Raw genomic sequence first — 26,061 nt, 5'->3', positions numbered from 1 at the left:
ATCCTTACTTATCTTAATTTTGACATTTCTTTCTTTTTCTGACTTGCCTACCCATTACCTATACGTTTGACGGAATTAGGATAGGAGTATTCCAAGATTCATCCAAAGCCTTTATTGACCCAGAGGTTAGAAACTGGTTTACAAAGAAGAGAAATAAGGTGTGTGGGGGTGAATTTCCAATGGAATTCTAGTCAGCCAGAGCCATTCCAGGTAAACAACAAATGAGAGGTATACTGTGTATTTTTCTTTTCAATTTGAGAGTTAATCCTGAAAGGCCAGGTAAGGATTCACAATTGGTTAATTCATACAGAATTCAGAATTTCTAAAGAGAATATTAATCTTTAATGTGATAGAAAATTTTCCAATTTGAAGAACACAACCTAACAAATAATGTTTTCTCAATAATCTGCTCTCCTCCTACCAGAATACAGATAGATAAAATCTTTCAGCTTCTAACATTAACAGCTTTCTAATCGCTTTCTCTTCTTAAAAAACAGTTTAATTTAACTAGGAACAAATTATACCAGAAACCCAATAAAGGTTATTTGTTTTGAAACAACTTTGCATCAAGTCCACTTAATATCAAATGGTATTACCATTTAGATAATAAAATATTTAACAAAAAGTACAGCATGTTGCAGCTTGGTAATGGTAAAGAAGTCAATTACTGGGTTATAGTTTCTTCCTTTTTACAGCATCTTTCAGTATGTTTGAATTTCATATAAGAAGTCTAACAATGCCCATGATGTCAATCTAGCTTATACTGTCTTCACTAGTCCCTTCAGTCTAACAGCTTTAGGTTTTATGAGATTTTTAAACTACTTTCGCTAAAAACACAGGAGTCACTCACATAATTGAGGTTCCCCAGTGATTACTGACATTAATCATGTTTACAGTGTGCCTCCAAACATATAACATGTAAGTGAATGAGCTATGAGCAAGGTGATGTATACAGCTGGACAAGAGATGGATGAAAACAACTAATAATTTATTTGTTTTTCAGGATAAAATAAAGCTAATTGCAGTACCATTCTTTTCAGCTATTTAATATACTCTTCTCTAAGTCATAACAGAGACTGTTAAGCCCGCTCCCCTGAAAATCTATTTGAATTACTAAGTAAGTTGCTATACTAAAGTTTTCCAGGAATACAAGGCCCAGCACACTTATAAACAAAATGTCTACAAAAAAAGGATTGTGGCTGACACTAAATGTTTTTCACATACACTTATGTATAAAAGCTAAGTTTAAGAAATGAGGAGGAATAAATAAAAACAAACTAATGAATTATAAGAGCTCCCTGTATTATTGCAGAGAAACCACTGGAAAATAACCTACCATAATAGGGATCCCCATACTATTTTCCTTTGGTGGAAGCAGTAGTTGTATTGTTTCAATTCCACTCTCAGACTCTCAGGCCTATAGCAGAAAACAGGTATCAAAAGCGAGAATATGCTGACACTAGAAATGAAGGGCTATGTTATGAAAATAACATAGTACCCTAACAAAACATTGAATTACTACATTATATTAAAAATATTACTAATTCAGAATTTGGTTTTAAACTTCTTTCAAGAAAGAAAAATATTATTCTGTGTATAAGACAGTTTTTTAAAGGTTGTCTTTATATATTAACCAATCCTTGTGTATTCTCAGAAGAGACTCAAAAAGTGGGATTTGAGGCTTAGAACTACTAGCAAGAAGACATTCTCATTAAAAAAACTATTAAAATATATTCACTATAACAGTCAAATAATTCCATGGGGATGTCTTAATCTAAAAACTGTCTATAAAGTGTAAAATATTCAATCTATATAATTTCTGAGTATTTAAAACATGCTCATTTTAGAAAAACATATATTTAAGAAATCACAATATATCCCAAAGATAAACACTAGTACTTATTTTCTATATATGTACTTTTTAAAAATTTGTGATGTTTACTGTTTAGTTACTTGCTTCTCCCCATCTCTTGTCACTTAACAACGTGGACTTTTACCCACGTCCTCATATATTCTTCCAAAACATTTTCAATGATTACATAACATTACATTCGAAAGTAGTATCTTATTGTATTTAACCAATTTCCTGTGGTTGAACATTTGGGTGGCTTCTATTGTCTTTTATTCTTACATAATAATTTTCCCAGGAGCATATATCCCAGTTACTTTTAGTAAAATGGCTTATCTTCAAATAAATAAAATTAGGCCTAAAATATTCTGGAGCCATAATTCTCAGGTGCAATGACCTAGAAAGAGCAAATGTCAGAATTAAATTCCCTGTGTAAAAGTATGCTGTCAACAACATTTCTAATAATATTATTAGTCTGAAAGAATCATCAGTTTTTATCCTCTTTGTCACTGTGATTACTGATATGTTCTAATATGTCTTTCCAGTATGTTAGAAGATAGAAACCATCCTATCCACTATGGTGGATAGCTACAGTTATGATTAGCTACAGTTCTAAACATAATAGATTTGTTATTCTCCTTGTAAAAAACTCTATATAAATTAACCTTGTAAAAAAACATTAAATGTCCATTATTACTTTTACTATTTTTACCATATTAGTGTAACAGAATAGTAATGTTAATTTGCCATTTGGTGGCAGCAAATACAAAAGAAAGTAAATTTCCTGAGTATTTTTATCTATTACCAATACAAGGGTAGTCTTCCTTGAGTCATGTATTTTAAACAAGAGTTTCAAATGAAAAATGATGTTTTATAGGTTTTAATAGTTATATTTCAAACTTATGTTAATAGTCAAGCTCAAAACAATATCATGAACAAATTCCAGATGAGCTGATTGAAAATACTAGCCTCCTGTTACTATAGTAATTTACATTTTAATTACCTCCAAAACTATGTTGTCTCTTGTTGTTCATATTAAAAAAGTGATTGCAATAACTTGCACTTGTACTAATACTTATAAATCACATAAAAGTTACATTTTCTTCCTCTAACCAAATCCAGCTAGCCTAACCTCCAACCCCGTGAAGAACTTATTCAATAATCACTTGTTAATAACTATTTATGTGTGAAGTACAAGGAATACAGCAGTGAACAAGAGAAATAATTTCTGGCTTCATGACGCTTACATAAAATCTCTCATATACTATTCCTTTTCCAGAGTTATAATATGGGGTAGTAAAAGACTAGCTTGAGAACCTAAATATTATATAAATATGTGTAATACAAAAAAAATTTATAGTTTCCCTCCACATATAATTTACAATAAAAAAAACTACACAAAAAAATTAGAGAAGGAAATGGAACAGCTTTATTTTTTGTATTATGATTGCCTTAGTTATTCTCTTCCTTTGAAATATCAAGTTATTTTGAAAGAAAAAATGTTTCAAAAGAAAAAACTTTAAAAAGGTATCTGACACACAAAAAAATGCATACGGAATTTGCTTCAAAATCCTTCAAAAACATTGAGGAATGATAAAATGCTGTTAATTGCTGAAGCTGGATAATCAGTTCACAGGGACTCATTAATGTCTTCTCTGTGTGACAAAGTTTAAGAATTAAATTATATTAAAAACTTAAAAATTAAAGAAAATCAATTATATAGTGATTATTTCAAAAAAAGAGAATAATGCAATATTAAATCGACATACTCCTATGATTCAACTCACACAATTTCAAAAAGAGAAGTTAAAATAAGTTAAAGTGGTTGGTCCAAACTCAAGTCATTAAACTTTATAGCAATATGTATATCAGCCAATTTAGGGAATCTAGAAGGTCTAAATCAGGGTTTCTCAAAGTCAGCACGATTAACATTTTAAGCCAAGTAATTAATTGTTTAGAGTCCTGTCCTGTGCAGTGTAGGATGTTTAGCAGCATCCCTGGCCTCTACTCACTAGATGCCTGCAAGCATACACCCCGCTCCAAGTTGTGACAACCAGAGACATGTCCAGGTATTGCCAAACCAAATCTATCGCTGATCTAAACTGATGATTTCTTAAAATGGTGAGCTTACTATAAAAAAAGCAAAGGAACTTAATAGTATATTGCCAAAAACAACTTGAATAAAGCAGCATGAGACTAGCCAGAGTCAGATATTTTCTCCATCCTAACATGACTCCTCACAAGATCTCAAATATTTGAATAGACAGTCTTTTAAAAATGTAAATACATACATTTCCTTATATTTAAATACAACATGCTAAACAAATTACGCTTTGATGATTTATATGAAATATCCAGAATAGGCAAATCCAGAGGCAGAAAGCAGATTAGTGGTTGCCAAAAGCTGATGGCAGGGGGAAATGGGGAATAACTGCTTAATGAACATGGGGTTTCCTTTTGCAGTGATGAAAATGTTCTGGAACTAAATAGTTTTGATAGTTGCAAAACACTGTGAATATATTTAATGTCACTGAATTGTACACTTCAAAATTATTAAAACAGTGAAGTTTATGTTATGTGAATTTTACCTAAATACGAAATATAAAAGAATGAGGTAAGTAGCTACTTATGCTGTTTCCTAGTATGGATCTAGAAAATACACAACAATCACTTAAAAAGATACTGAATCTAACATTGGAAATGTAATCTACTCCTTTGAAAAGTAATTCAGATTACTTAAATATACATAGAGCAGAATGGTAAATCAACTTGATGGAATATGATGCAACCATTAAAAATTTTAATTAAAAAGATTACGTAGCAATTAGGTGAAACGTGACTGGAATGAGATGCAGGTGGGTTTGAACTCAAATTAGAAATGGGAGGCTCCGTATTTAATAATGTGTCCTTGACAAACATATTTTTTATGAGATAACAATATAGCATTGTGAGGAGTCATTTTAATACATGTAAAGCATCTAACGCAATGTATTTCGCTAAATTAAAAGGTTATAAAACTGCACATACCCTCTGTTTAGAATTATGTATTATTCATTCTAACAGTTACTGAGTTGCTACTATGTATTAGGTGCTGGCAACAAAGAGCTAACCCAGCTTTTAGTAAAGGAGACAAGCGCACACACGGTGGGTTCATGATAAAAGGATATAGTACAATGATAACTATGAAAGCCAAGGCCTAAAAACAAGCTCAAAGGAAATATTTATACGTACTTAATGAATGAAACACCTTATATAGTCATAGAGAAGTGCAACGAACCCACTCTAGTGAAGTAGGGTGAACTGAGTGTGTGTATGCACGCACATGCATGCATGCATGTTGTCAGGTATCACTTCTGCCACGATAATGGTCTTTAAACAAGAAGTAGGCCAAAAAAGGTAAAAAGGCATTTGTAATAAAAAGGACAGGATGCAAAGTTGGCCAGGATGCAAAACAATAGAAAGTGACATACTACAGGTAGAAATATAAACTGATATAGCCTCCCGTGGAAGGAAACTGACAATAGCTAGCAAAATTATGGATGTACATTCCACTGAAAAAGATTTCCAAAATGTATCAGTTGGGGAGGGGGCAGGAGTATACAACAACCAAGTAAGCCATCTTGTGTGTTAAAAGGGGAAGGAAAATGAGAACAGATTTGTATACACTTGTCCTATTATAAAATCTGCATCACCAATCAATACCCGATTATATAATCTTCTCTGCATCACAGGTCAGAAGTGTGGAACTACATTTTCCCAGAACCCCTGTTCCCAAATGATTCAAGGGTAGCGTATGACCAATGAAGGACACTCATGCAGGATTTAATGAGGAAAAGGAGAGCTAGTATTGTCTGATGGCAACTGTGAGTAAATGCCTGGGCCAACAATAGGCATGAGGTTTGAACAGACTGCTGCATAAGGATCCTCTGCTTTTCCCAGATTCAATATTGTATAGCAGGTCCTTGAATAATGTCATTTCATTTAACATCACTGTTATAAGGTTGATGGGATGTCATAGGAACTTAACTCTTGTTTATAGCAATTAGCCTATGGTAAAACTGGTTTCATTAAACTACATTGTTTCACCAAAGTTCCAAGAGCCTATCAATGACATTAAGCCAAGACTTACGATACAATGCCGATTTTCCAAATTAAAGCCACAACTTCTATAGAATACCAGTTAAGCTCAACAGTTTTCATGTCAATTTGGTTTTTAAAAAGGTAAGAAAATCAAAGGGTAAGGAAGAGTCAATTCTGAAAACAAAATAAAAAAGGAACTTCACACCATATACAAAAATAAAATTACAGGTGGGTCAAAAAACTAAGTGGGTAAAGACACTGCAAATTTTTAGAAGAAACAATATTTTTTGGAACTTGATGGACTTCTTAAACAAGAAATCAAAAAAGAACATAAAAGACTGATAACTATGATTATATTACAATTTAAAATTTCTGAACAAGAAAGCAAAATCAAAAGATGAGCAACATATTAAGATATATAACAAAACCAACAAAAAAATTCATAGCGCACACATACACACAATTCACTGCATTATAAGAAAAAAATGGGCAATTCACACAAAAAATTCCATTAGTTAAAAAATATAAAAATATATTCAATCTCACTAGGAACTTGGGAAATACAAATTAAATTCAAACATAATATCCATCAGACTGTAAAAACTGAACTCAAACTAAAACAATTATCAACAACTATGAGAGTAAAGAGGCAATATATTGGTACAACTACTTTGGAGTAAATAAAAATTACATAGTAAAGGTGAACATGTATATATCCTATGACCCAGCAAGTCTACTTCCACTAGCACAATGTACTTTCAGGGAACTCTGATATGGACACAGGAGATACACCAGAACACCTACTGCAGCACTACTCATAGTAGCTGAAAACTGGAAACAGCCTAGCTGCAGTATATTAGAAGAATAATCATGGTTTAGTTGTATGAGAGATATAGCAATTATAATAAATGTATCAACATGGATAAATTTTTAAAAACCATGTTGAAAAAGACATATAGGGGCCGGCCGAGTGGCGCGATGGTTAAGAACTCGCTTGTGATGCCAGAGGGCCCCGGTTCGGATCCCACATATGAGGGCCAGTGACACTGCCCTCCGCAGCTAAGATGCTGAACAACAGCTCAACCTGGAGCTGGGCTGCCATGAGTCGCCGGCGACGGCGTGGGCTGCAGTCCCTGTGGCAGTGGATTGCCATGGGCTACCGTGTGTGGCCAGCAGCCAGCGTGAGCGGCCAGTAGCCGCAGTGAGCGGCCGTCCAGAAGCCGGCGACTGATCTGCCTCGCCAGAGAAGAGCGCAATGTTGGTGCCAACTTGGGCCAGTGAAGCAACATCCTCCACAACTAGACTGAAGAACAAAACGACAGCAACTTGTCTGTTCCCCTTTCCCCAATTCCCCAGCACTGTTCCCATCCCCCCAATTCCCCAATAAAAATCTTAAAAAAAAAAAAATACAGCAAAGAAATATTTCTAAAAAAAAAACAAAAAAGACATATAGTATACCATTTAAAAGCTTAGAAAACAAAAAAATTACAGTACATATTGTTTATGGATATGTAAATACAGTATAAATGCAAATAACTGAATATTATATCAACTTTCAAGGTGGTTTACATCCAAGGGAGGATGGGAGTGGGGCTCTAGCTGTATGTGTAACTACTTTGTCCTTTAAGAAACGCAAAGCAAATATGGCAAAGTATTAACATCTGTTTATGCCTAATGATAGATACTTAGGTTTCTAATGAATTTTATTTCATTCTATGTGTCTAAAAACTTCAATCTGATTAAAAAATATTTTTCAAGAAAGATCATTCTGCTTGGCTTCAGTGTAAAAAATGAACTAAAATGAAGGCAAAACTGGAAAAAGGTAGACAGGTAAAGGAACTGCTACAGTAATTCAAGTGAGAAATGATAGCATAAACCAAGACAATTAATATATTACATATATTAATACATATGAATTAGGACTAGAGGGTCCTTCGTATAGTTATGCAAGCCTGGTACGCCTATGAAATCATTTTAAGATATCTTATATTGTTGAAATGTTTGTCATATACATACACTAAAGTAAAAACAAAAAGTTCCCCAATGTCAGCTTGACTTTGGGGTTGTCTTATAAAATTCAATTACATCACTTTCTAGTTAGTGAACTTAGGCTGCTTTTCTACAAAATTATTTAGTAAAAAATCAAAGCCTGGGGAGCCTCTATCCAGAAACTCTGCACTACTATTATTAAATGTGATTCATAATATTATCATGTCTGAATCACTACCACAATGTGCCAAAGACAGATGCTTGTCAACCTGCACCAAACTTGTGACTTTCACTATTATGATCACATAAAACCGGCAGCTTATAAACAAAGTCTAAAATTCATCATCTCAAATCATCACCTGAAATATTTCTACAGACATGGACCTCAATAGTCATTAACATTGGATCCAAATAGTATTATAGGCAAAAACACTACAAATTCCAAAGAGACATGTAAGAACACCTAAATAATGAGTCAACCCTATTGAACAGTGTCCTGATACATGTCATTAGAATCTGAGAGCATCCTTTCATCAAAACTAATATTTCAGATGATTCCATCTTATATATGTGTGCATGCATAGGTATTCACACACACTCATGAGATTGTATAGACAGATGACCCAAACAGATCTAGCTCTGATGTAGGCACAGAGGTCCACCAACTTACCACTTCACTTCCTATCACAAAGCACTGTACTAAGGACTGTGAGAAACACCATATGAAATGTTCTGCTCTCAGACAATTACCAAAAATATGCTAAGCCCTGGCTGTCATGTCTACGTCTCGTTTTTTTTGTTTAAATATTGAGGCAATGCGAGTTTTAGAACTGAACACTAGTTTCTTCTAGGGTTGTCTGCTTATCAGCATAAACTGCCTAAGAGAGACTCTACACCCCCCAAAAAAAATGTACTCACTTTACCCTCTTTATCCCCTGCTCTACTCGTGTTTATACAGAGCTGCTTTTCAGTTTGTAATGCCAAGCCCTTCAGAAACTCCACACACACCTTTTTATTACATTTGGGAAAAGGAAAAATAATTTGTTTCTGTTAACTCTAGAGAAAAAATTATCTTTAGAGAATCGTTCATTCTTTGAGGCAAAGGTATAGGTATTCTAACTTGGGCTGTCTGGTTGATACAACACTCTTTGGGCATTGTTATCACTGAGTATAGTTCAATTATTTAATAATATTGACCTATTATCATTTTTGTGTTTCTTCTCCTTTTTGTCCTTTACAAAACCATTTTTCCTCATCTCTGCTCCTAACCTTTGTCTTTTATTAAATGAAGTCAGATGCAACTAACTCTGCTGAGGTAATTACGTACTCTAGTAGTGACATGAAATGGTCATGTTTTAGAGTTAGAACAGATCTAGGATTAGCTTTGTGAAGTCATTTAATTTCTCTGTAGTAAGAATAATGCCACTTACCTCACATAAAGCACTCAGTACACTTGAATACTTACTAAACATAAACCCCTTCCCCATCTTTCTCTTCCTTCCCTCCATCTGTCCCAGGGTAGCTGCAATGTCTCTTGTCTTTAAGGACCAATACAGAAGAGCAGAGCTTAGGAGGTTAGGAAAAAAAAAAAATCTTTCTAGATTGCATCAAGGTGCCTCAGGTAATAACCAAGAAGGGGGCAGAAAAGAGGTATGAAAAAGAGGCCAGGGCTCCACACACTACTCAACCAGAAGAGCTCTGCCTTTGGAAGACACTGGTATACACCACAGGCTTCATTTGGTAAAAGGGATCCAGCATTTTTAAACCACGAATTCTGAAAAAAAAAGAAAATATGATTCCAAAACTCAATTTTTGGAAAGCTACTGGGGATATCTCACATAGAAGGAAAGTGGAATAACTAAATCATGGCAGGGAAGGAATGCAGATAAGCATCAGGAATTGGAAGCATGCGCTCAAAACAGCCAGGACATTCGCTTGTTAGATAGTGGGCATCCTTCTCTCTCAATGCAGACCAGTTTCCTTCAAAGAGTGGCAACCATGAACATGGACAGCTCTCAAGTACTGCATCTTACTCCATCAGAGGAATGATTCTCTTCCCTGATTTCAGTTAAAAACTCTCAGGGAATTCTGATGGGCCTATGTGAAGGGAGGTGGGGGGGGGGCGTGACTAAGTAGTGGAGGACTCTGGTATGTCCAGTTAGAACCATGTGGTAAGGAACAGAGAGATGGAGTGACAGATCCCAAAAGCTTCCATAAGACACAAACACGGTAGGTAGGCAAAATGTTGTAAGTATTACAGTGGTAAGGGGGGGGGGGGAAGGAAAAAAAAAAAGGCAGCTTTGGGAGTCAAAGAAATCTTGGTTAAAATCCTTACTTGATCAATTATCTAGCAATAAATCTTGGGCAAGTTATAATCTCTGAATTAGTTTCCTTGTCTATAAAATGAGACTAAAGTAAGATTTAGAAAAAAAATTCATAATGTTCCTAATATAATTCTAGGCATAAAGATAGAAATGTTTATTAAACCATTAATTCATTAAATCTCACTTTTTTCACCAGTAAAGTTAGAAATAAATGTTTACACACTCATTGTATTGTTTACAAAAGTTCCTGGCATAAAACAGGCAATTTTCCATTATTCAGAATCATAAAATTTCAAGGGAATCAAACAGATGCTCGATTATCTCCAAAAAGAAGTATTTTATAAACTGAGCTAAAACCACTTCCTGTAGTTTTCATTCACCTTTTCTTAATTTGACATGACAAAAGTCCATTCCTGCTTCTGCAAGGCAGGCCTCCAAATATTTGAGGCAACCATGATTCCTCTCATTTTCCTGCCCAGGTTAATTTTCCCAGCAATACATTGCTAGTTGCCTTAATCATTCCATATAACATGATTTCAAGTATATCTCCCCTCTGAACATGCACCTATTGCCAGAAATATAATCCAGGCATGGGATAGTCAGAATTGAGGCTTCTTGTCATTTCCCTTGCTCCAACTACAATACTTTTTGTCACATGTGCAAATATGCCAGCAAGATGTACATATATACACACACAATACCCCCCTCACCTTCCCTCAACAACGTGAAACTGGAATTAGTTTTTGGATGGAAGAACAGGATCTTAACATCTCTCCCTATTCAATTTCCCTTTGTCTGATTCAGCTGATCATATCAGCCTTCGAGATCAATCCTCTTAAATTTCTTAATCTGTCATCCGAAGTCTTCATTATTTTAGATAGTCAATACTGATGTTCACCAATATTTGTGGGTCTCTTCCTTTCAAGTTTACGGTAGGATTACACTTCCCAACTCACACAACACCCAAGTTAGGTGTAGTTATATGACTTGCTTTGCTCATATTAAATGTGAGTTGAGGCGATGTGACAGAGGCCTTTGAGGGCTGATATGCAATTCATCAGGTTTCTTTTCTCGTACCACAAACACAAGCAATGATCCAGAAGGTAAAATTCCAGACTGGGTTCCTGCATGAGGACAACACAAAGCCGAGCACCCTGCTGACCTTAGAATGGACATGTAATATAAGCAATAAATAAATTTCTTTTATTTTTAAGCAGCTGAGATTTGGGAGTTATTACTACAGCAAAATCTAGCCCATCCCAGCTAATATACTATCCCTCCCATACCAATATTGTCTGCAAATGTGATGAGTATGCCTTAAATCTCATGTAATCAATTCATTGAAGATAGCAGGCTTCATCCACAAACAGAAAAGTTAGGCTGTTTTGCTTTGTTCTCAATGAATTTAGGCTAACTCCTAATGATTAGTGCTTCACCTCTCTTGGAAACAAGTAACCCTTTAAATAATTTATTCTAGAATCTCACCTGAGAGCCACATCAAGCTCTATAATCTTCCTTCTTCCCCTTTCTGAAAAATGGAGTAACCTTTCCCTGTCTCTAGTCTTCAGGCACCTCACTCCTTAACTCCACAAGGCCTGAAAACATAAAAAATTAGAGAATTCACTTTCAAGTTCTTACAACCCAAAGATGTAATTCATTTAAGTCAAGAACAAATGGGTGCTATCTTTAATCAATCTTTCTGGACTTCTCTCATTCTGTTGCTTCTCACTATTTTGCTTTAACCCAAAGACTGACCTGTTATGAGCAAGACCAGTCAGAGGAATCTTTTTCTTCAGGTGGAATATTCATGTCTTCACACACTGAGCTAGTCTCACTATCCTGTGCTATTCACTCACTACTTAAAGAGTTACTCAATGTTTACCAAGGACTTACTATGTATAAGGCAACTGTTTGGTCTGGCATATGATCTCTGCCCTCAAGGAATTTACAGTGAAAAATGTCAAGCGAACACTAGAGAAGTAGGTAAAAGTGACAACAGAAGGGAGCTTGAATGCCCTACTTAAGCAGCATAATGTAGTCCCTAGGAACATATACTCTGAAATCAGACAGTCCTGGATTTAAGTACTGGTCTCAATTTTCTCATCTGTAATACTGGAATAATTAATAGCAAAGGACTATTCAAAGAATTAAATTAGACAGCACAAGGAATGAACTTAGCTATATTTAATATTAATATTATCCTGAAAATGGTTAAGAATAGAAAAAATTGATATTGATATGACTAATCATATTTATATTTTAGAAATACTATGCTTTGGATCCAGTAGCAATAGATTAAAGGGTGAGTCTAAAGTCCAGAAATTCAGTTAAAAGGCTGTTGCAGTAATCAAAATGATTAGGGCAGACAGAAAGAATGAGAGAAAAATCACCAAAAAGATTTAGTCCTGGCTGTGATAATAACTATATAATCTTGTACAAGTTAACATCCTCTTCCAGGCCTCAGTTCTCACATTTAAGACTTGACCTAGATGATTCAAGTTTATTTTCAGTGTACCACCTTTTTAATTATTTCACATTTTACATATCTATAATGTCAGGTATAGGCATTTCTTATACAAATATCTTTAACAACTCCAAAGAATAAATGCTAACAATTACCTTCAAAAACAAGCAGAAAACACAAAAGGTATGCACAAATGTTAAGGACTGGAAGAAAGCTGCATCTGTGATTAGACTTTCTCTGAGACAGCAAAAACAAAACAAAACTGTTATAAATCTAGAAACTGTTGAGTTAAATTTTCTTTGCAATGTAGATTATCTTTATCACTTTGTAAATAAAAACCCCAGAGCTTTCCATGGAATAACATGAAACACTTTCAAGATATTTTTTCCATAGTAAATCTTTGGATAAAGAAATTTCTAAATCATCTAATACCATTTTCTATTTAATATTTGTCAGTTAGAACTAATAAACAAGAAAAATAAAAGGCATCCAAACTAGAAAGAAAAAAGTAAAATTATCTCTGTTCACATACAGCATGATCTTATATGTAGAAAACCCTAAAGAGATCTGTCTCTGTCTCTCTCTCTGTCTGTCTCTCTCTCACCAACACACACTAGAATGACTGAATTCAGCTAAGTTATAGGCTATAAAAATCAAAACACAAAAATCAGTCTTTTTGTACACGAACAACAAACAATCAAAAAGGAAATTAGAAAGAAATTAAAGACACAGATAAATGGAAAGATATCCTATGTTTATGGATTGGAATGCTTAATATTGTTAAAATGTCCATATAACACATAACAATCTACTAATTCAGTATAATTCCTACCTAAATCCCAAGAACATTTTTTACAGATAAAAAAAATCCACCCTTAAGTTCATATGGAATCTCAAGGGACTCTGAATAGCAAAAACAATCTTGGAAAAAAAAAAAAAAAAGAACAAACTTGGAGGTTTCACATTTCCTGATTTCAAAACTTACTATTAATACAAAGCTACAGTAATCAAAATAGTGTGGAGCTGGCATAAATACATTAGACCAATGGAATAGAACAGAGCCCAGAAATAAACCCTTGTATGTATGTACAGTCAAATGGTTTCAACAAGGATGCCAAGACAATTAAATTCAATGGGAGATAGGACAGTCTTTTCAACAAATGGTGTTGAAAGAACTGGATGTACACATGCCGAAGAATGAAGCAGGACTCTTACCTTATGCTATATACAAAAATTAACGCAAAATGAATCAAAGACCTAAATGCAAGAGCTAAAATCATAAAACTCTTAGAAGAAAACAGGGGGAAAGCTTCAGGGCACTAGATCTGGTGGTGATTTCTTGGATATGACACCAAAAGCAAAGGTAATAAAAAAAAATTGAACTTAATCAAAACTAACTTTTGTGCATGAAAAGACACAATCAATGGTTGAAAAGCAACCTACAGAATGGGAGAAAGTATTTGCAAATCATATATCTGATAAGGGATTAACATCCAGAATACAAGAAGAACTCATATAACTCAAAAACAGCAACAATAGAAAACCTGATTAAAAAATGGGCAAAGGACTTGAATAAACATTTCTCCAAAAATAAACATCTGACAACAACAGTACATGAAAATATGCTCAAAATCACTAATCATTAGGGAAATACAAATCAAAGCCATGAAACACCACTTCATATATATTAGAATGGATGTTAAGAAACAAAACAGAAAATAAAAAATCTTGGCAAGAATGAAGAGAAATTGAAATTCTTGTGCATTACTGGTGAGAATGTAAAGTGGTACAGCCATTAATACATAGAATATAATATGGTGTTTCCTCAAAAAATTAAATACAGAATTACCATATGATCTAACAATTCCACTTCTGGAGATATACCCAAAAGAACTGAAAGCAGGAACTCAAACAGATACTTATATGCCCACATTCATAGCAGCATTATTCACAAGAGCCAAAAGGACACTTGGGAAGCAACCCAAGTATCCATGTATGGATTAATGGATAAACAAAATGTGGCATGTACACACACTGAAATATTATTAAGCCTTAAAAAGGAAAGACAGTTTGTCACATGCTACACCATGAATGAATCCTGAAGACATTATGCTAAGTAAATATGTCACTCGCAAAAGGACAAATACCATAATTCCACTTATATGAAGCAGAATGGTGTTTGAGGGGTTAGGAGATGAAGGGAATGGAGAGTTAATGTTTAATGGGTACAGTTTCATTTTGTGAAGATAAAAATATTCTGGAGATGGATGGTAGTGATGGCTGTATCACAATGTGAATGTATTTAATGTGACTGAATTGTACATCTTATAATGGTTAAAATTATAAATTTTATGTAACCTAATAAATTTTTTTTGCTTTTACATAAATGAATAATTTAGCGTTTAGGATAATATATATTTTTGTTTGATTAATTTCAGAATGAGAATTTTTTAAACACCCAAGGTAGTCTTGATCTATTCTGTCACACACACACACACACACACACACATACACACACACACAAACACACACAAATTTTTATGAAGACCTATGCCCCTAAATATCTCATGTCCCCATTCAGATAGAATAGGAATGTAAGTATAAATCATATGATCTAAAGTAAGGAAAGCAGAGTATAACAAGAAAAAAAAAAACATGGAATTTAAAGAGATAATTGTATCTTCTTTAATGTTTCCCAAAAAGTACATTGGTGTTTAGAAAAAATTATTTTTTTCAGCCAAATTTTAAAAGATAGAACTTCCTCACATTTAACAAGTGAAAAATACCCAAGTATACAAATATCAATGCTAAGTATTGTTTGTAGTAGCACTGAAAAAAACAAATTATGGTCTTTTCTTAATATTCTAGTTTGTAATCACCACTATGAAGCTACTATGGGTTATAAGGCTCCCATGAATTAAAGTACTACACATAAAAAATTATATTAACAAAATGAGCTTAATAAAAACATTAACATCTTGGGGGGGGGGATCATTTCCTTTAACTTGCTCCCTGATAGATTTCTCCCCTGGTTTCTTCTGGACCTTCCACAGCTCTGCATACCACACAGCACTTGTTCACTGACTTCACAGGTATCTCTCAAAGCCTTATTTAAACACAAGCCACACTTACCCTTTACAAAGGTTTAACCAAGACCAGGACTCTAAATCAAGGTAATCCTGATTAATTTCATATAGATAAGGAAATACCTGTAGAAAGTCTCTTTTCCTCTAAATCACTTTCATTAGGTTCTCCTAAATGTTGCCCGAAATTAATTCCATAGTAACCAATCAACAATTCACTCAAACCCACAGAGCTTATTTTTAAGTGTTTATAGAAACAGAAAACCTATGATTCCTTTATGGTTAGATAAAGCTGTAATGTGTGTCAGTAATTAACATATTCCTATAATATTCCCCTTTTATGGGTATGCAATCTCTAACATTTAAGGTGTCTGCTAAATCTCATCTTATTTCTCTAAAACTCTCATAAAGTAATGTTTTTTCATAAGATAATGCTTTTTCCATGATCATTTGCCTATTGTAACCTCTAGAAAATATTTTTTAACCATTTCCTGCAAGTCTTTTTGTCATTCTTCCAGATACTCTTCTTCACTCATCTAATCTATAATCATCTAATCTCTTTTAGCCATGTGGAGTCAAAATTTAACCATCATAAATTCTGCTATATATTGTAGTTTATACATTAAAAATATACTCAGGTTGAAATAAAAAGCCAGCACTTTCCATCAAAAGCCAAGAAATTTAAATCTTCTAATCTATGGTAGCCTAACCTAATAAGAGACACAAACTTAGATTCAACAATATCTGAGGGACTAATCTCAGAAAGCCATCTTTCAAAAAAACTTTTGGTCTCAGAAAGCTTCACACTTTTAAATTATTAAGGACTCTAAGGAGTTTTGTTTATGTGGGTTCTTTATGTCAATGTCTACCATATTGAAAATTAAAACAAAAAATATTTAAATATATATTTTTAATTTACTTAATATGCTACATACAACGTAAATAAGTTTATGAAAATAATTACTTTAAAAACATTAGTGAGGAGCGACACTGTTTTACATTTTTACAAATCTCTTTAACATCTGGCTTAATAGAGATAGCCAGAGTAACACAGTGGTTTCTAAATTCAGTCTGCTATGATAAGTTATCTTGCTTCAAGTATATGAAGAAAATCTGTAACTCATAACTATAGAAAATGGTGCCATATTATAAAAGCCTTTTCAGATAATCGTGGATAGTCTTCTTAATACTACATCAGGATGTGACAAGTGGTATCTCTTAAAGGTTGGCTGGTTAGTTGCAATGTGAAATGTGAAACTAAATCAATGAACTTTTCATACTTTTTCACATTCATGCACTTTGAAAGTATCTTTACCTATGTGTGATCAGTCATTTGGAAAATGCTGGTTCACCAAGATATTATCAAAGTATTGACTATGGTAAGTAAAAAAAATATTATTTTGCATTCTAGTATTTAGATATGTGACAATTATATACCTAAATTCCTTGTTACCTGTTTGGTGCTGGGCAAAAATGTGGCCCTCACCCTCTGGGAAATTTTAAGTTCAAGACTATAGGTAATTCCCTCAAAGTTTTAATTCTAAATTCCGTCAGTTCAATGAAAACACTATGTCAAAGTCTTGAAAATGGCCAAGTTTAATGATTTCATGAATAATGAAAAAAAGAGCTCGTGTACTCCTAAATGCAACTGTAGGCAAAAAATGACAGTAGTGCAGAAACAAGGTCTCCTGCAGAAATTACTCAAAGCAAGAAACATCCATTGACAAGTTGACAATAACAAGGATTGTTGACAGAATCTGGCAAGTCTAGGGATGGGGCATTTTTTTCCCTTTAATTTTATTCCTCTGTGTAGCAAAACCTGTAATAAATAAGCTTTCTGCTCTTCAATTTTTCCTAAGGAGCAAAACAAAACTTCTGAAACATTCTTTGTATGGTTAAAAAAAAGTTGTACCAAATAAAAAAAACAATCAAATACTTCTCTGTCATATCAAAACTACTGAAAGGTACCGCTTATATGCAACCAGGCTTTAAAATGTTTTTAATTTTGGGCCGGCCGAGTGGCGCGATGGTTAAGAACTGGCTTGGGACGCCATAGGGCCCCGGTTCGGATCCCACATATGAGGGCCAGTGACACTGCCCTCTACAGTTAAGATGCTGAACAACACCTCAACCTGGAACTGGGCTGCTGTGAGTCGCCGGTGATGGGGTAGGCTGCAGCCCCTGCTGCAGTGGGTTGCCATGAGCTACCGTGTGTAGCCAGCAGCCAGCGTGAGCGGCCAGCAGCCGCAGTGAGCGGCCGTCCAGAAGCCGGCGACTGATCTGCCTCGCCCAGGAAGAGCGTAATGATGGTGCCAACTTGGGCCAGTGAAGCAACGTCCTCCACAACTAGATTGAAGAACAAAATGACAGCAACTTCTCTGTTCCCCTTCCCCCAATTCCTCAGCACTGTTCCCATCCCCCCAAATCCCCAATAAAAAAATTTAAAAAAAAGAAAAAAAATTTTTTTTTGGTTTTCGAAAGGCCAGATGCCAAAAAATGTTTATCTAATGTTTCAAAACATGCCCCATCCCACACACACACATACAGTAAGCAATCTGTTCATCCTATGACAGTGGTTCTCAAGCTGCTGTTTCACACACTTCATAGACAGCTCCCATGGTTCCCACTGTAGAAACTATGAGTACGTATAACTCTTATCACAAACCTGTAAATATGTTATGCCTGTAAGGGAACAGCTACTTGGATACAAACAGCTTTTAATTGCCCCAAAGAACAAAGATAAAGGAATTTCAGCGGAAAAGGCAGATTCACCTTCCCTTTAGATCCTGTAGTATGTCACTACCATCTCTGTAAAAGCATTAAGAATCCAGTCTTTCAAAGTCCTTTCCTCAGGCTCAAACCTGATGACAGAACTCTTAATAAAATCTTCCAATGGCTGCTCCCCACAGCTATACATTTCAAACCCCAAAATATAGAACCGAAGATATTCCAGGAACCACCCCTCACATACTCCCTCCACCACGTCATCTCCTGCCATCCCTTCTCAATCCTCACTCAACCATCACCATGTATAAGATCATAAGGCATGATCCCCACATGAGAAGATGGGAGGGGAGGCTCACTAACTCTAACATGTATTCTTTAGGAGACAGAGATGAAAAGTTCTTCAGGATGAAAGGAAGTAACACCAGATAGTAACTGGAATCTACATGAAAAAATAAGGAACAGCGGCAAAGATAAGTACGGATAAAGGAAAAATGGCAATATATAAAATAATATAAATATATTTTTTACTCTTTTTTCTCTTGATTTATTGAGTTGTCAGAAAAGTCATGACGCACTTTTGCAACGAAAATCAGAAGAAATACATCATGACTTTTCCGACAACACAATAAAAGGTAACTGCCTAAAACAATTATAAAATAGGCTTATTAACATATAAAGGTGTAATATACATGACAATAATAGCACAAAAAAAGGAGGAGGGAATGGAACTATGCTGGAGGAAGGAAATGACACCAGAAGGTAACTGGAATCCACAAGATGAAACAAAAGTATCAGAAATGGCAAATGTTGGTTAATATAAAAGACTATAAATATTTTTTTCTTGTCTTCTCTTTAAAAGACATACATTGTTTAGAGCAATAATTCAAACACTGTATTGTTGGGTTTATTACATAAATGAACATAATACATATGACAATACCAGCACAAGGAGAGAGGAGGAAAAGGAGCTATACTGGAGCATACCTATTGGGTTGTCGGAAAAGTCATGACGCATTTTTCTATATTTTTCATTGCAAAAATACGTCATGACTTTTCCGACAACCCAATAGCATGAATCTTAAGTAGACTGTGATAAATGCAGATGTATACTATAATCCCTAGAACAAACACTAAGAAAAATATATTTTTTAACAAATCTAAGAAATTAAAATGCTAAAAAGAAAATACAAAAGGCGATAAAAAAGGAACAGAGGAACAAACAAGACATGAGGTTATGGAAAACAAATAGCAAATCAGAGATACAAATCCAACTATTTAAAAAATAACATTAAGTAGGAAAGGATTAAATACTTCATTAAAAAGATGAACTGTTAAACTGGATTTAAAAAGGTAACACCCAATTATATGCTGTCTACCAGGGACACTTTAGATTCCAAGACACAAAAAGGTTGAAAGAATAGAAAAAGATCTAACATGCAAACAATAACCATCAGACTACTGGAGTAACTATACTAATATCTGACAAAATAGAATTTAAGTTAAAAAGTTATACAACAAACAGTGACATTTTATAATATTAAAAATATCTGGGGCCGGCCGAGTGGCTCAGTTGGTTAAGAGCTCGCTCAAGAGTGTGAGCTCTGAGCAACAGGGTCGCCGGTTCGATTCCCAGCCCGAACTGAGCTGCCAACAGCTGCCAACAGGTGGCAGGATGGCTCAGCTTAAAAAAATAATAATATCCATTTAACAGGAAGATATAATGACTATAAATATACACACCTAACAAACCAGCCACAAAATGGGGGAAGTAAAAAATGCAAGAAATGAAGGGAGAACTAGGCAATTAAACAATAATAATTAATACTTTAAACAATAATAATTAGAGATTTCAATAATCCACCTTCAATAATGGATAGAACAAGTAAACAGAAAATCAGTAATAATACTAAATTTAAACAACGCTATTAACCAACTTGACCTAACTGACATGTATACAAGACTCTACCCAACAACATCAAAATTCATATTCTTCTCAAGCATGCATAGAATATTCTCCAGGACAGACCATATGGTAGGCCATAAAACAAGACTCAAGTTTAAGAGAACTGAAATGATAAAAAGAATACAAAGAATGCTCCTCAATCATAGTGGAATTAAACTAGAAAACAAAGAGAAATTTGGGAAATCCACAAATGTTTGGATATTAATCAAGACACTTCTCAATAACCCATGGGTCAAAGATATAAAATCACAAGGGAACACAGAATATATTTTCAGCCAAATGAAAACATATCAAAACACACAGGGTAATTAATGTAGTACTTAAAGAAAAATTTATAGCTGTACACACCACAACCCAATATTAGAAAAGAAATGTCTCAAATAAATAAGATTCCATCTTAAGAAATTAGGAAAAAAGTAAACTAAACCCAAAGCTAACAGAAGGGAAAAAATTATAAATATTAAAGGGGAAATCAACACCATAAAAAAGAGATTAAAATAGAGAAAAATCAACAAAAAGACCAACAACATTGACAAACCTCTAGCTAGATTGACTAGGAAAAAAGAATGAGGACAAATTATCAAAAATCAGGAATGAAAAGGGGTACATCACCAAAGACCTTACAGAAATTAAAAGGATTATAAGGGGATACTATGAATAACTTTATGCCAACAAACTAGAAAACTTAAGTAAAACGAACAAATTCCCTGAAAACCACAGGTTACAGAAACAACTCAAGAGGGAAAAGAAATCTGAATAGACCTATAACAAGAAACTGAATTAGTAATTTAAAAGCTAACCACAAAGAAAAAACCTGGCCCACATAGCTTCACTAGTGAATTCTACCAAACATTTAAAGAAGAAATAACATGAATATTTCACAAACTCTTCTAGAAAAGAGAGAACACTTCCCAATTCCTTCTGAGGCCAACATGACCTTCATACCAAAGCCAGACAAAGGCATCACAAGAATAGAGACATAAAAGTCCTCAACAAAATATTAACTGGCCGAATCCAGCAACATACAATAGAGATTACACAGTTTGGCTGTTCTTGAAACACTGAACATAAGCTTACCATACAACCCAACAATTCCACTCCTATGAATCTTCCCGAGAGATTAAAACACATGTCCACACAAAGATTTATATATGAATATTCATAGCAGCATTTTCATAATGGCCAAAAAGGGGAAACAATTCAAATTTCCATCCACTGATAAATGGATAAATACAATGTGGTACATCCATACAATGGAGTACTATTCAGCAATAAAGAATTAACACATAATACAACATGAATAAACCTCAAAACATTTATGCTAATGAAAGATGCCTGACAAAAAAAGACCATATATTACATGATTCCATTTATATGAAATACCCAGAAAAGGTAAATCTGTAGAAAGACCACTACTCATCAGTGGTTGCCTGGGGCTGATGGTGGGACCAGGAGTGACTGCAAAGTGGGTATGAGGTATTATAATATTATGATTTTTAATAAATATATACAGAGGGTTCCAAAAAAAGGATACACATTTTAAGAAAGAAAAGCAGTTATTATTAAAATTGTAATACTCAATATATACCAATAACAAAAGACGCATACAAGTTACGCTTGGCTTCTGCAATTACAAGAGGTGCTCAAAGTGGTTACCATCAGCATCCAGACTTGTCTGATTATGGTCAACTACTACTTGAGCAACGTTGACCAAAGCGTCCACTTGTATACATCTTTTGGCACTCGTGGTCTTAATCTGCCTTCCTGGCACAGAGCTCCTAAAACCCTTGGAATTTTCTGTGATAAGAGCAAAAAAGGTGTCTTGTTATGTAAATGAGGTGACTTATAAAACACCTAAGGATGGCAGCTGGTTGCCTGGAGAACCAACCACTTTGTTTAGAGGGTTGGAACTTTCAGTTCCATCCTACCCTCACCTCCAGGCATGGGAGAGGGACTGGAGATCAGTTCAGTTACCAAAGGTCAGTGATTTAATCATGCCTATATACGGAAACCTCTGTAAAAACCTAAAAGGATGGGGTTAGGAAGCTTCCGGGTTGGTGAACACGTGGAAATTTGGTGAGAGTGGTGTGCCCTGAGAGCATGGAAGCTCCATGCTCCCTGCCACATACCTTGCCTTATGCATCTCTTTCACCTGGGTGTTCCTGAACTTTATTCTTTTGTAATACAGCGGTAATCTAGTAAGTAAAATGTTTCTCTGAGAACTGTGAGCCACTCGAGAAATTAATCGGTAGCCTCTGATTTATAGCCAGTAAGTCATAAGTACAGATGATAACTTCTGAAGGGAGTGGGGCAGTCTTGTAGGACTCAGCCTTAACCTGTGGGATATGACACTATCTCCAGGCAGATAGTGTCAGAAGTGTGGTGAATGTGGTGCTAGTGTGAGAATAAAGGAGAAACATACAGGAGGAGAACGGAGGTTTTCCGAAATAGGTGTTTTTGAGTGATGGAAATGTTCTAAAACTAGATTGTGATGATAGATGCACAGCTCTTTAAATTTACTAAAATAACTGTACTCTTAAAACAGGTGAATTTTAAGGTATGTAAATTATACCTCAATCAACTGTTAAAAAAAAAAGGAGCCACTGGTCTAACAAATCAGCTCCCTGAATCCAACTTGAAAGGTTGATCAGCTATACAGGATCTTTGTAGACAACACAACAGAAAATGACTGAATTGTAGCTGGAGAGACCTAAATTGGGTAAAACGGAAGATTTTCTGACAAGGTGGTTAGGCACATAGGAATATGGAACCAATGAAAGCTATACAAACTCAGCACATTTTAAAATCAATGTGGTTCAGAGGCTACCTGAAGGAAGGTTAGGCCAGATTTGTCTCCAGAGTTAATAATAAAATGACATTAAAAAAATCATTTTCTTTTTGAACATTACATACACTTAGCCTTAACGTGTGATGATGGAAAGGAAAATGTTTTCACTCGTCTAATCTAAGAAATTCAACTCAAACAACTTTCATTTACTGCTTTACAGTAAAATAAGCATATTTTTAAAATTATATTGTAATATACGGCATACCCAAACAGAAAGAAGCCTTGTTAAGGTTGAATTCTGTAATGGGTGTTGCTTACCTGGTTTTGCCCAATCTGAGTATTAGAATCTTGATTAATAGGTGGTGTCCATCCAGACACCAATATACAACAATGTGTGGGAGCAGGGAGAGAAATGAAAAAAAATGAAAAAATAAAATAACACATCTAAATTTCAGATGAGGAGATGATTTGGAGTACAGTAGAAAGGAAAATGCATATTCATTCCTCTGAGTCAAAATAAGAAAAACAGAGGCAGAAAGCAAAGGGTAGAAATAAATGATTTGCAATAAGAGGATCAATAAGAAAGTTACATGGGTAGGTAAGCTTTTCTTTTCTTAATAAATTAGGAGATACAACTACTACATGATAAAATGGAGAAAGGCAGAAATTAAAGATTAATGTATATAGAAAAGATATGATAAGAACTGTTAAATAGCCATGAGCATGCAACTGAAGTTAGACATCAGAAAACTGGAGTATATTCAGCTTGGTTTCATTACTTTCTTCACCAATTTTCAGTGGTCCCAGAGCTGAAACAGAAAATACATATGGTAGAAGTAATCCACAGGTTGACTGAGAAGGTCAAGGGTATATAGGCGTTTAAGTTATTTGGATAAGTGATCATTTACTGAGCAACCACTATACACTAGACACCTTATCAACAGGCTCACAATCCACTGACGAAGACATTACCATGCCCATTTTACAGATTAAAAATATGCAGAAAGTAGCAACAACCCAATATCCATCATGAAATGAATGGATAAACCAAATGTGGTAGGTCCATACAATGTAATATTTTCTGGCAATAAAAAGAAATGAAGTTCTGATACAGGGTACAATATGAATAAACTTTAAAAACCTTGTAAGTAAAATAAACCAATCACAAAAGACCACATATTACATGATTCCATTTATATGCAGTGTCCAGAACAGGCAAATGCTTAGAGACAGGAAGTAGATTAGTGGTTGCCTAAGGCAGAGAGAAAGAGGGGGAGGTTAAGAGGCATGGGAGTGACTACTAATGAGAATGGGGCTTCTTTTTGAGGTGATAAAAAATGTGGTGATGGTCGCACAACCTTGTGAATTTACTGAAAAACAAAACAATGAATTGCACATTTTGAATAGGTAGATTTGGTGGTATGTGAATTATACTCAATAAAGATGATGAAAAAAACTCAGGCTCAGATTTAGTTTCTTTGCCAAGGTCACACAATAAGAAAGTGGCAGAACTGGCCAGATCTCTCAACCCACAGTCCTTGCCAATACAACAGCCAATACAATAGCAGCTACCATTTATCAAGCACCAATTATGAGCCAGACGTTTTACACTCCCATTTAATTCAACAACTCTGGAAGACTGACTCCCTTTTCTAGGTGAGGAAACTCATACTTCAGTGAAATAACTTGCTCAGGGTCATAGAGGTGATAAATTAACGAGCCAGAATTAAAAGCACATGCCCTACCATCTCAGACATTCAATTAAGACTATAATAATTGATTGCCATATGCACATTTGACATCCACTATTATTTACTTGACATTTTCTTTAAGTCATTTGCTTCTCTTGCCTAACAAAACCACAGGAAAGAATGGAGCTATAACTTGAAAGTGTAGTACTGGGGCTAAGGATATGTGAAGACTGATGAACAAAAAACCTTATTAAACTGGAGTTGGGCAGGCCTGTAGGGGGTGCTCTAAGGCCCTACCACTCATAGTCAATTACCCTAAACAGGAAGAGACACACTTTCCACCTCCAACAGGAAATGTTTTTCTACTCTACTACTCCAGCAGGAAGGAGGATCTACTCAGACACTCAGCCAATGAGAGACTTACAACTCAGCCAATGAAAAGCCACTATACTTGAACTTCCAGTTTTCTCCAATGGACTCTTTATTTACAGTGGCTCCTCTGAACCCCCCTTTCCTCTGTGGGAGAACAGTTTCTCTTCTTTGTTCTCTGGACTTGCCTGTGGTTCGCTATTAGACTGCATGTTCTGAATTGTATTCTTTGTTGTTGCCGAATAAACCCATTTTGCTGCAGAAATGTCTGGCTATTTGTTTAAGGTCAGCAGATAAGAGTAGAGGATAAAGATGTAAGACTGACATAATAGAACCAAGCAAGGAACTGCAGGTAAAGCTCCCAGTGAGAAACAAGTCTTGCTGAGAAAAGGGTACAGCCTGAGAAGGGGGTGGGAACGAAAAGAATGCCAAGTTGCAATAGGCAGGAAACTTAAATGAAGGGGAAGAGAACTGATGGTGTGTATGAGTTAGGAGTTGAAGCTCAAGAGGTTGGGCCCAAAGGACTAAAAGAAAGGAGGCTGAGGTAGAAAAGCAGGAATAAAAGCTGAAAGATGGGTAAGGAGGTGTTATAGTGGAAGGGAAGAAGGATGGGTGTTGAAGAGGTCAAAATGAAGAATAAACTTACAGAATGGTTAATATGAAAGACGCAATGGAGACCCCCAAGCAGGCCAGAGGAAAGTGAGAATGAAGCAGGATCCCAGGCTTTGCTATTG

At 35.0% G+C, this 26,061-nt stretch overlaps 1 protein-coding gene across 6 annotated transcripts in view; it reads right to left on the bottom strand.

Annotated features, from left to right (window-relative positions):
• The window catches only part of ANKRD28 (ankyrin repeat domain 28), a 162,173-nt gene that overhangs the window by 124,026 nt on the left and 12,086 nt on the right, over positions 1-26,061 (bottom strand). The window contains exon 1 of one of the 6 annotated variants that reach the window (XM_019667155.1): positions 23,586-23,683. The exons of 4 other annotated variants lie outside the window; for them this stretch is intronic. Coding sequence is in view for 1 of the 2 variants with exons in the window: in XM_019667158.1 (XP_019522703.1) it covers positions 1,337-1,339 (3 nt within the window). In the remaining variant the exon portion in view is untranslated. Of the gene's footprint in view, positions 1-1,336; positions 1,354-23,585; positions 23,684-26,061 lie in introns of those variants that run through there. One more of the 6 variants, XM_019667158.1, reaches the window with a different exon arrangement.

Source organism: Hipposideros armiger, unplaced genomic scaffold (assembly GCF_001890085.2).
Source record: "Hipposideros armiger isolate ML-2016 unplaced genomic scaffold, ASM189008v1 scaffold_486, whole genome shotgun sequence".
Classification (NCBI taxonomy): domain Eukaryota; kingdom Metazoa; phylum Chordata; class Mammalia; order Chiroptera; family Hipposideridae; genus Hipposideros; species Hipposideros armiger.
This window is presented reverse-complemented; position numbering and strand designations above follow the sequence as displayed.